The sequence below is a fragment of the Heterocephalus glaber genome, unplaced genomic scaffold (assembly GCF_053883595.1).
Source record: "Heterocephalus glaber isolate CG9 unplaced genomic scaffold, H.glaber_assembly_v1.0 deba00001606, whole genome shotgun sequence".
Classification (NCBI taxonomy): domain Eukaryota; kingdom Metazoa; phylum Chordata; class Mammalia; order Rodentia; family Bathyergidae; genus Heterocephalus; species Heterocephalus glaber.
The window spans coordinates 19,454,813-19,467,207 of record NW_028258377.1 but is presented as its reverse complement, the minus strand read 5'-3'; the positions used below and the strand labels follow the sequence as shown (position 1 = coordinate 19,467,207).

General features: G+C 43.7%; 2 protein-coding genes across 3 annotated transcripts in view; one reads left to right on the top strand and one right to left on the bottom strand.

Moving 5' to 3' along the window:
* The window catches only part of Insyn2b (inhibitory synaptic factor family member 2B), a 331,485-nt gene that overhangs the window by 160,627 nt on the left and 158,463 nt on the right, over window positions 1–12,395 (bottom strand). The gene's annotated exons all lie outside the window — the stretch shown is intronic.
* Window positions 1–12,395, top strand: part of Dock2 (dedicator of cytokinesis 2) — a 433,172-nt gene that overhangs the window by 376,496 nt on the left and 44,281 nt on the right. For both annotated transcript variants that reach the window (XM_021239768.2, XM_004836400.3), the window contains exons 34-36: window positions 4,109–4,194; window positions 10,071–10,227; window positions 12,108–12,148. In XM_021239768.2, coding sequence (XP_021095427.1) covers window positions 4,109–4,194; window positions 10,071–10,227; window positions 12,108–12,148 — 284 coding nt within the window. The remainder of the gene's footprint in view (window positions 1–4,108; window positions 4,195–10,070; window positions 10,228–12,107; window positions 12,149–12,395) is intronic.

Below are 12,395 nucleotides of genomic sequence, written 5' to 3'. Positions count from 1 at the left end.
AACCCCAAGCAGCCCTGATAGCCAGAACTGGAGTGAACCCCAGATCAGAGATCTGGAAGCCAGCAGGTTGCATGTGAAAACTGGTCTTTGTGCATGATACCCAAACCATTGGGTAAGAGAAGACCCATGAGCCTGGAATATGACGTTGTTCTCTTTCTAAAACAGCTTGATCCTTGTTCTCCCTCATAAATCGAGGCCTGTATCATCATTGCTCCCTTTTCCACATCAGTCAGCAACAAACCCGGAAAGAAGAGCTCTTGTTCCCTAAATTCCTCACTTCAGTGGGGCTGGGCTCCTATTAAAAAGCATTCTAGTAAATGAAGGGATATAAATAGTCAAGATCCTCTCAAGAGAGGCTGTAGAAATGCATAGGGAAGACCTGATGCAAATGTGAGAACCTGAGTCACAGCTGGATGAGAAAAGAGAAGGCCTGCTCAGGAAGTCAGGGCCCCTGGGGTTCACCCCTTATTCTTGATTAGGCTTCTTATGATTCACATTGGCCTCTGTAGAACCTGACTTCTGTGAAAGCAATCTATGGATATTCCCTAACAAATATCCACCTGGCAAGGATGAGGCAAGGAGCGATGAAGTAATGTAGTAGTGAAGCCATGAATGAAAATGAAATTAACCTGGAAGAGTGAAACAACATCCTAAACTCTTCATAATGACAGTGTTGGGGATAAGGCCTGTCATTGTGACAGAGCAGAGTACCTCTAGGAAATGCTTATGTTGGGCCTTGGGTCTCCCTTAATTCAAGTTCAACCATCTTTGAACCCCAAGACAAAGGTCCTTTGCTTCAGCTTCCTCACATGTAAATTGAGGATCCTACCCACCCCCCTTGGCTGTTGTAAGGATTAAATGGGATTATGATGCTGCTGATGACAACAGAGGAACAAGATGATCGTTGTTAACAGTTGTGAGTATCTATCATGTGCCAAGTGACATGCTTGGCCTTTTACACATGATTTCCCATTAACTATGAAAGTAGGTGTGATTTTAAATTTGCATTTAATAAGTGGGCACACTGAGCAGCTGAAGATTTGCCCATGGTCACATGGCTGGGAAAAACGGCAAAGCAAGACTCAGCCAAGTCCCTTTAGTGTCAAAGCCTGTGGTCATAGCCACTCCTGAGCACAGCACCTGTCCTGGGATATCCTTAATTCTCTAGCCACCCTGGAGGGCTCAGGCACTGTATGGCATCATATGACTCTGCTCTTTCTCTGGCACCCTGCAATTTCCCTCCCGGCAGGCTCTTTTGTGACCCCGAGACAAGTGCTTATTTACCCCATCCACTTCTTTGCTCCAAAGAAAATTTCATCTCATCAGGAGGAATGGTGCCAGCATCTCCCAGTGAACCACTCAGTCAAGAAAAAATGCTGGTTTTCTCCCCCTAAAGCTGCTTTCTAGCAGCATTCTGCAGTAATAACAATAACATTAGCAGTGATAATACGTAGAGCTAGCTCAGTGCACACTTGAGCTCACGAATTTCTCTCATGCTTTACATATAAAATCCCCTTCTGCTCTTCCTAACTCCTCCAAGCTGTAGGTACTACTGTGACACCCATTGCATTGACAAGGGTGGACAAACTATCGCCTGAAGGACCAGATCATCCTGCCACCTGTTTTGTAAATAGTTATATTGAAACAGCCATGCCAGTTTGTGTGTTGTTGTGCCTACTTTTGTGCAGCAGAGTCAAGTAGCTGTGACAGAGACCATCTTGTCTTCAAAGCTTTAAATAGGCACTAACTGGTAGAAAATAACCTGTGGTATCAGTCATGACCCTAAGGGTTATAAAGACCACTTCTCTCTCCCAATGTGGTGGAGGGACAGGAAGAAGGCCAGCAAGCCAGCCAGCCGAATAGCAGAGGCTGTTCTTACAGAGCCTCTGCTCTGTTACTTTCTTCTCTAGACTCAGCATGCAGACATCCCTAAGTATGATGGCCCCCAAATTCTGACCTTGAGCTGTAATCAACACACATACAATGTGTGACAAGTTGCATCCTATAAGGGGCATAATTCATTTGAAGACTAGCCGCCCAGATCCTGATGAGATAGCTGCCCTCCTACAGGTCTGTTCTTATTTCCTTTCTTTCTTTCTTGAAGTCTCTGCTCCAGCTGAACTGTACTCCTCATTTTTCTTCACCTTGCCACTTCCACACCTTTGCTCACACTATTTCTCTCACCTAGCATGCCCTTCCTCTTCATAAATATCACAGTCCTACTCATCTTTCCAGTCCTGGTTATCTCCTGCATAAGTCTTCCCCAACTGTGGGGACTCTCCGGTAATTCCTTCCCATTTGTGCTGTGTCAGCACAGCCCTTCCTGTTCCATCTGTTACTCTTAGTCCATAAAAGTGAGGGACCAGTGGCGTCATGGATGACATGTGAACCTGAGGGAAAAGTGAGTCTGGTGCCTGCTTCTTGTCACCTGAAGATTCCAACTCAACTGGGCACCATCATTTATGCCCTGGAAAGAGCATGCCAAGAGGTCTCCACCCCACCATTCATCTGAGACCCTGGATAGGTCACTTAAATTCTCAGAGCCTCTACTTCTTCATCTATAATAATAGCTGACACTTACTGGAAGATGTGCCAGGCAAGGCCTGGCTGCTTGTCATGGATTTTTACATTCAAAGGTGACCCTAGACCTCCAAGCCTTGTAGGATATTATGAAGACTGAATGTGAAGAGATCGAGATAGGAGCCAGGAGTCCCCAAGCCTCCTTTGATCTCAGTGACCTTTGCCAAGGACCCCTTTCCCCTCCCCAGGTGCCAGCTTCTTTTTTAATTATGAGTGGGAGAGGGGGGCTGCATAATTTGGGTGGACTCTTCAGGGTGTGGGATTAAAACAGTACAAGCCACTTTGAATTTCATTCATGTAGAAAAGACTTAGTACTGTCTTTCAAGAAAATACGTTGAATAAACGGTGGTTCCCACAGGGCAAAATGGTTCTTGACATTGACACTGAGGTCACGAAACATTCTCTGACTTCAATGCAGCAAGATTTGGTGGAACTGTACAAGGTTCATTGCTTTCTGGTCACTTACTAATCTGATCTCTGACCATTATCATTGTCATTAATCTTGACTCTGAAGACTGGCATTTGCTTCATGTCTTGTTGTCATTGCAGGTAACAAAATTCCAGTTTAAACTCCAATTTATATCAGCTGGTGTGTGTGTGTGTGTGTAGATATATACATCAGTTCATATAAATAAGAAAACTTCAGATATTCCTGAATCCAGGGGCCCAAAAACTGTATTAGGTCTCAGTTTCTCTCCATCACTTTCTCTCTGCTCTCCTCTGTATTGATGTTATTCCCAAGGACCCTCCTTCATTATGGCCATCTTTAGCAGCCCCAGGCTTACAGGCTTCCATCTTGCAGTTCAGCAGAAAGACATTTTTTTCTAAGAGCTCCGAGCAAAGCCTCAGATTAGACTCTCACTGGATTGACCTGGGCCTTTTTTAATCCCTGGCTCTGGGAAATGAATATGCTCATTAGGATCCAGGCCTCTGTCTGGTGTCCACACTTGGTAGTAGGGAAGCATATTCATCCCACCTGAGCCTCACAGACTGACATTAGGGTTAGTGTGATTGCCAGACTATGGAGAAAGGAATATTAGGCAGGCAGAAATAATGGCTGTCTGGGACTACTTGCCATTGCCTGCAGATGCAGTGTTCCATCACATACCTCTGTGCTTCTGCAGTGCTGAGAATTTCTTTTTTCCTTTTTCGTCTTCCTGCAAAATTTCTACTTGACCTTTCAAAACAAGCTCAAATGCCAATCCATAAGATCTCTCTCTCTCTCTCTCTCTCTCTCTCTCTCTCTCTCTCTCTCTCTCTGTCACTGTGTGTATCTTTTTCTCTTTTTGTCTCTGTCTCTCTCTCCCACATCTCTCTGCTCCAGCACTCATCACCTGCTATCCCCACCACCCTCTGGTCACTCCTGAGATGCAGAAGAGTTCCTTGTGCCCTTTGCTTTCCCAGATCTTAGCACTAACCCTATGTGATGAGCAGATACTCTTTCAAACTTTGGATAGAATAATGCATTGACTCATATTGACACTCAGCCTTCTAATGCTGTTGTTGTTGATTTTCATCTTCTCTTCAGTTTGAAAATGAAATTATCCTGAAGCTGGACCATGAGGTGGAAGGAGGCCGAGGGGACGAGCAATACATGCAGCTCCTGGAATCAATGTAAGTTCTATGCCCGGTGCCCAGCCCCGCCACCCGTTGAGCACCTGCCCTACACCACAGACCATGGTAGGGGCTCATGGGTACTGGAGAATCTCCAATGTTTTTTGGAAGAAACCTCACTTTTCTCTCTGAAATGGCTATTTCTTTGATATCAGTGGAGTGGGCCAGACAGAAAGAAACTTTCCTGTATTTGAAAGAAAGAAGCTGCCAATGCCCAAATGTCTAATTTATGTCTTAACCATGGGATAATTTTTATTGCTACTTTTCCTTTTAGATTTTGGCCAGATACTGATTATAACCAGTACTGATAGGCCAATTGCAATGGATGGCACTGTGCTAAGTGCTCTCTGGGTAATGCCTGTGGTCAAACTTACTTTTTTGGATCCTCATTTTACAGAGGAGGTTCCTGAGGCTCAAAGAGGTCAGCACATTGTCCACAGAAGGTAGGAAAAGCTAGTGGATAGGACAAGCCAGGACCTGAACCAAACTTTGTAGGATTCCAGTGCCCAGGCCTGGAGGGGTAGAGGACAGCAGACAGTCCCCAAGGCCATTTGGAGTGAGGACAGGTTTTCTTTTAACAGCTTTATTGAGATAAAGTTCACATACCACATAGTCTACCCTGAAGTGTACAATTATTGACTTTAAATATGTATATATTCACAGAGCTGTGCAGCAATCCTGACAACCAATCTGAGAACATTTTCATTACTCCCCAAATACAACTGTACCCTTGGCCATGCACCTCCTCCACACACACTCCCCCATCTCCCCTGGCCCCATGCAACCATCTCTCTGCTTTCTATCTCTGTGCAGTTGCATACTCTGAGTATTTCATATAAATGGAAACATGCAATATATGGTTTCTGTGACCAACTTCTTTCAGGTAACATGATGTTTTCAAGGTTTATTCATGTAGCATGGATCAGTACTTTATGTTTAATTTGTAAACTAGCACACATCTGCAGTACATGACAAATGCATTCATGGTGAGGAATTGAGATCTATATATAATCTTATATATAATTATATAATCATGTTATATATCCATATATAGTTATAGATATTATATATAATCTTCTTTTTACTTCCTCCTCTCTCCCCTCTTCCTCTACCCCTAGACCCTCTTCATTTTTATTGCCAAATAATCACTGTCTGTTCATTAATTTTGTTTGTTCTGTACTTAGTTGTTGAATATTTAGGGTGTTTTTGCTGAGTTTTTTTAGCTGTGAGCATGCACGCACATATTTTTGTGTGGATATATCCTTACATTTCTCTTGGTTATATACCTAAGGATGCAATTACTGGGTCATATGGCAATGTAAATATAGACATATTCAACCTTTTGATAAACCACCAGACTATTTTCTAAAGTGGCAACAACATATACATCCCCACTGGCAATATAGGCAGGTCTGATTTCCCCACACCCTTATTAACACTTGTTAATATCTGTCTCATTGATTATAGACATCCTAGGGAGCATGAAGTGATAGCCCATTGTGGTTTTGATTTGCATTTCCATGATGGCTAATAATGTTGAGCATCTTTCCATGTGCTTATTGGCCTTTTGTATGTCTTTGGAGAACAACATTGGATTTCAATCCTAGGATCCCTGCTTTCCAGCTGCATGACTTTGGGCAAATCACACAACCTCTCTGGGCCTCAGTATCCCCATTTCACAGTGATAATAATAAGCTCCTGTGGTTATTTTGAAGGCTGGGTAATTATAAAGCATCTGGCACACAGCAGGTACATGCTTAATAAATGTACTTCAGTCCTTCGGCCTGACTCCCAGTTTCTGTCTTTGGCAAACTGGTAATTGCCTCCCTGCCCAGAAAAGGACTTCTCCCAAGGGTTAGGAATGCAGCCAGGCGCCCCAAATGTCCCCTAGCTGTATATTCTCTGATTTGCAAGATGTTCTGATATAACTCTGGTTTAGGATTTTTTTTCCAATCCTTTCTAAATGTTTAATAACAAAAGGAAAAGAAAAGCCTTGCTCTGAACCCCACAGTGAGCTCCCCATCCTGCCCAGCTCGTTAGAGCCCAGCGGGCAGAATGGAGTCCAGGCAACTTGATGTCCGCTGGCTCTGCCCTGACCCTTGTCTTTGTGCAAAGCTCTTCTAGACACCTGAAATGCAAACTGTATGCACTGGAAGGAGAAACCACTGTCTGCCTCTCCAGTGAATATTGAAACTGATCATACATGGGCAGAAACAATATTTTGCCAGGGTCACTGTTTATCTTAAAGTTCCAAAAAGGAAAATCTAAATATTGACCAAAAGTGGAGCCATGTATGGCACTGGCAATTTCCACTTTTATAAGTGGATGGGGCTCTGTGGTCGTCTTCAGACTATCAGCAGGGTTTTCAAATCCTTCCTCAGTGATTATTTATAAAAAGAATCCTTAGAGGTCGAGGAAATTAAAGACAGCTCATTATTTTCCTCTAAGATAGAGGTGTGAATGGTCCTTACACAAAACTAATCAAGCCCAACCCAGGGAGTCAGCCAGAGCCTCTTCAGAACATCCAGCGGGCCCCAGTTCCTGCTCCTTTCTTTGACCTCTCTGAGCCTCAGTTTCCTTATCTGCAAACTAGGGTTAAAACTATTATCTAGCTCATACAGTTTTTGTTGGGATCACATGACAAATTTTGTAAAATGCCAAGGATGGTGTCATTTTTTTCTTTTAGTTTTACTTTATTGGCATAGTCTCTGATACCTAACAGGTAGGGTACAGATGTGATGCCCATTATTGTTATTCACCAGGTAGCATTGTACTTGTTGCAAGCCAAGATCCTACCCTTCTCTTTCCTCATCTCAGTTCCTCCAGCCCTTCCTCCAAGTTCCTCAGACCTGGTTACCCTCAGAGCTCTCCTCAGAGCCCACCCTCATTAATCCAAATCTGGTTTAAATTACAAGTCCCATAATGGATGGAATAATAAGACACACCCCTGCCTCCTTGTATTCCATGTTTGGGACTATTTCTAGAAATAGTCAGGGTACTGGAAGGCTGAAGAAGATCAAAGATGTGTATTCTGGACCTGGACCCTACCCAAACCAGTTCAGTAGGAGGAGGAGCTGTCCCATAAGAGTTACTCTGCACAGGGTTTTTAAAGGAATGAATGAAAGTCCAGGTCTATCCACACTGACAGAAGATGGAGCCAGCTCTTCCCTCTAAAGGCCTACATGCTGAATGCACAGCACTTCTAGGGAGGGGTCAGCTCCCCTCCAACACCCCAAGGCCACAGCAGAGGCAGTGGCAAGAGTGTTTTCTGTCCTCCTTCCTCTGAATAGCTCTTTCTCATTGTCACTTTCATCCTCTATGGAACTCAAAAGGAAGAAACATCTGTGTAACCTTGAGAGAACCCAGTCCCATAGGCCATGTTGTGCCTCCTATATCATTTAGGGATGATAGTATTTCCTACTTGAAGACATTTTGTAAGTATTAAACAGGATAATGAACGAAACGGATTAGCACAGAGTGTGAAGCCAGGAAAAACTTAGTAAATCGTAGTACCACTATATATTATGGCTAATTTTTATCTTTTTGCATATTTCCCCCTGCTAGACTTGGATCTGCATGGAAGTCAGGGTCTTCACAGTTTCTGAATTCCTACTTTCTACAACAGTACATATGGGAAGGAGGGATGATTGATAGATGGGTAGTGGATGAGTGATTTCTAATTAATTGCTCCATTATTCTCATCAGTTCTAGACTGTATGAGCAGATTTCTTGGCTTATGCCTAAGGACAGAGAAGCAAAAAGGTCAAGACCTTATTCTTCTAAACATTTGCTTCTCAAGTGTGGTCCATGGGTCCACCAGTATTAGCATCTCTGAGAGCTTCGTAGCAAGGGAAAAACTCAGGCCTAAGCCTAGGCCTGGTGAATCAGAAACTATTATGGCAATGCTCAGGTGATTTCCTTATACAGTGATGTTTGCAAGACTCTGGAAGAAGCTAGGGGTTCTTAATCCTAGCTGGACATTGGAGTATCCTGGAGAGCCTAAAAAATTAGACAGTGCTGCTTATGTCCCAACAAATCTTCCAAGGTCATTGCCCTAAGATCGACATGGGGCTTTGCCAAAGCTTCCCATTCAAACATGGAGCCAGGCTGTGAACCCCTGATCTGGCTGAGGTCAGGCCTTGAGGTGCCTTTTGCCTGGGAGGTTGTGAGAAATCCCACAGCAAACACTGCAACGTTCACAGCATGTCATTGAGGTGGGAAGCAGCCCTGGAAGTGGCTGTCCCAGAGGGAGGCAGCACAGCTGTGGCTGAGCCAGATAGGCCTAAATCACAGGGCCATTTGCATGTCTCATTGACAACAGGGGAACAGGTGCTTCTCTCAGGGCAAAGATCGATTTGTCTGGTCCCAGCACAGTCTGCAAAGTTGCCCCATTGCAGCCTGGCATGGGATTTGGGGATAAAATGTCTTCCAAAGTCCTTGCTTTCCTCACTTTTATCCTCCCAAGGGCTCATAGGACTTACACTACCACAGACAAGTGGTTGGAACAAATCATGTAGCCTGAGTGGTGCTTGTCACCCAAGAGAAATGTGCTGCAGTGTCTCTGGGAGAAGACTCCCCAGGCTGAACGGCAGTTGGTTCAATTCCCAAAGTCACTGCTTAAACGTAAGACTAGGCTGCATTGGGAAGGCCTTTTAACCTTTCTGAGCCTTGATTTCCTTGTGTGTAAAATGGATGGGATACTTTTACCTGTCAGAATTTAAGCCATTTATTTAAGCCATTATTGGCCTGCAGGCCACCTGAGGGTAGACATGGTTCTTTTCACATGGATATCTTTCTCCCTGACCATACTGTGCCTCACATAATGCCTAACAACTAATACAACTAATGCCTAAGATGTCACATTTTTAAAATTTTCATTTTAAATTTTTAGAATGTTAATTATAATGAATGTTGTAATTTTTTTCAAATAATATACTCATATTTCAGTAGAAAAATGTAGACTTTCTTCTCTACTTTTCCAGCTATGCCCCTGGTCAGAAGCAACCATGATTAAGCATTTGGTGTGTATCCTTTCTGATCATCTGTCAAAGGCCACCACATATTTAGTGGTTGAGATAGAGATGCAGGAGCCAGGCTGCTGACATTAACCAATTCTGTGACCTTGAACAAGTTAGTTGGCCTCTCAATGCCTTAGTTTCCCCATTTACAAGAGTCGTCATACCTCATTAGACTATGATGGGAGATTAAATGAGCTAATGTTTATAAGATGTTAAAAATAATACCTAAGACATCAGTTACATTTTTACAAGTGACTTAAGCATCTCGTTTAACTTTGTATTTTATAGAACTTCTCATATCAAAATATATTTATCTTTCCAATACTTTTTAATGGCTTCAGATAATTTCATTTTGTGAAAATATCTTAATTTATTTAACCATTTTGTAAATTGATGGACACTTAAGATGGTTCCAACTATTTCACTATTAGATCCAATTTACAAGTACTGTAAGTATATCCTGGCATACTTTTTGGAATATTTCTGTAAAAGAGATTCCCGGAAGTAGAGTTGTTAGGTCAAAGACTATGTGCATTTAAAATGTTGATAGATATTGTGAAAATTGCTATCCAAAAACAGTTGTCCTAATGTACTCACGATGTGAATGTATGAAAGTAACCATTTTCCCCACACCAATGTGCCCACATTAGAAGTTTTTTATTTAATTTTTATTTTTTCCTATTTTGATGGTAAAAAAAAATAAACACTTCACTATGTGGGTAAGTATGGGTAGGGATGAACACAGTTAGCCACCTCATGAATCGGGGGGCTTGGATTCGCTGGATTGTTTGGCTTGTGCTCACCCCTACCCTCCGTATCTCCGGGGCCTTGAACTCACAGCCTTGTCTCTGTCCACAGCCTGATGGAGTGTGCTACAGAGCACACAATAATTGCCAAGTCTGTGGAGAGCTTCGTGAACCTGGTCAAAGGACTCCTGGAGAAGCTGCTGGATTACCGGGGCGTGATGACAGACGAGAGCAAAGATAACCGCATGAGTTGCACTGTGAACCTGCTGGTGTGTGGTGGGCGGGTCTCCCCACAGTCCCAAGGGGGCCAGAGTCCAGGGATCAGCCTAGCTACCAGTCCTATGACTTGATAGGGAAGTGTTACTAATGACTTTGGAAGTCAGACAAATGTGGGCTCAAATCCCTGCTCTGCCATCTGTTCATTCCATGACTTGATGCCTTCCTATGACTCAGTTTCCTCATAGGTGAAGTGGGAATTATGAGTGTGCTCTTTAGCACTTAATACCTCCCCAGGAAAGAAGATGGCAGTGCAGTTGGTTAAGAGGAGGGGCTTTGGTGGTGCACAGCTCAGGGGTTCTCATCCAACCTTTGATAATCTATGGAATAGACCAGCCATGCAGATGCTCTGACATGTTAGTTTGCCTCTCTGTTCCATGGAGAAAATACTAGTCTGTAGTTCATTAGTTGTGCAGTCCTTGCCCAAAGTTAAATGGTCAACATGTGCTAGTTTCCTGAATGAAGTAACACTACTAACTAGAGCTTACAGAAAACTGCAGGGACCAGAGTAACCAGAGCAGCTAATGCCAAATGCAAGCACTCAACGCCTGAATTATGTGAGCTCCCACCAGCCAGCTCCCAAATGCCTCCCTCATGTATTCTGAGACTTGGTCAGGAGATGGGAACTATGGTGCTTCCTGTCCTCCTTAAAATGGCTTAAATGAGGAAAACCAGCCAAAGCTCATGTGGCATCCACTACCTCACCCCCTGCCATTCTCAGTGCTCCAGTAATACACATCCTGTCCCCAAGTTCTGCTCTGCACCTTCCTTCCTTACACGGACTCTTTTAACAGCTAAGGTAGTGCCATTGATTTTCCCAAATGCTAAGGGGAGTTTAAAACTCCTGACTACAGCAGAAAGGAATTCAGTGCTAATAACTCCACTAGCCCCAATTTACATAAAGAGCAGGAAGAGGGGGTTTTCCAGGAATTGAGCCATTTCTCTAAGGGGAGCCAGAAGCTGGGTGAAGAAATTGACCTTTAGCAGTCAGAATAGGATCAGAGAGAAGGCTTGAGACAGGCAGTTCCATAAGCAGTCAGACCCTAGTACTTTTTTGGTGTGGGACTCAAACTTAGTGTCACGGAAGGGGTCTCAGTCAGAGATGGTGGTGGAGGGGCTGGTGTCAGGAGAGCTAAGGTCCTGTGAAATCTGACCCCACTGTGTGCTCTGGAATATGTCACCTGCCCCACTCTGAGGTGCACCTGAGTGTCTTGGATTGAACTAGAGTTTGCCCCTGGTGTAGATATTAAATTGGATCAGAACCTCCTGGCTCTGAGTTGATAAAGACTTGTTTTAAAATGCCACAGAATTAGGATCTCTGGTGGATGGAGCCCAGGGCACCTCTAAATGGGCCCTGAACTGGAGTAGGAACCCAGATCCCTAGGTATGCCCAAGTTTAAATACCTTGGCTGTGGAATCCCATCATAACTCCTGAGAGTCCTGTGCTGCCAGGAGTTGCCATCTATTATTATGCCAGTGATGCTGTCACTCACTTTCCAGCCCAGGTCCCTGAGACTCAATGGCCTGAGCTTATAAAGGTTCAGCTGGCTGCTTTTCAAAGTGGACTTTGTCAAAGGAGACTGCCCAGTCTCGGCAACCCACCTCTCAGCCCAGCAGATAGCTCAACTGCATCCCCTAATATGTGATGACTGAGACAGATCCTCTATCCCTTTATAGTCAAGAAAGTGACTTGCAAAGCAGATTCTCCCAAGGAAGCCACTGGATGCATTCAGCAAAGTAAATTTCTTGCTCCCATCTCAGGGCCCAGAGAGTAAGCAGCCAGATATCTTTTTCTTATCTCCATCACATCACTCTCCACCCCTACAGCTCTGCAAAGAAAAACACTCATCACTGGTTTTCCTCCCCTAACTAGAATTTCTACAAAGATAACAACCGGGAAGAGATGTACATAAGGTAAGATTTTATTTTCTGAAACTCAGACCCACCGTGATACTCCCGCTGCTCAATATCCATTGATGGCTCCCTGCTGCCTTCAGCATAGAATTTAAACTTTTCCTCTTGGCACTGAGATCTTCTGTGTTCTTATTCCTATAATTTCCCAGACTCTTTCCATTCTCTGATAATCAGCCCCATAAATCCACTTGGAGTTTTCCAGCCTCTGTGTTGGCCTCCTGTACCCGCTGTCCTTAAACATAAATAT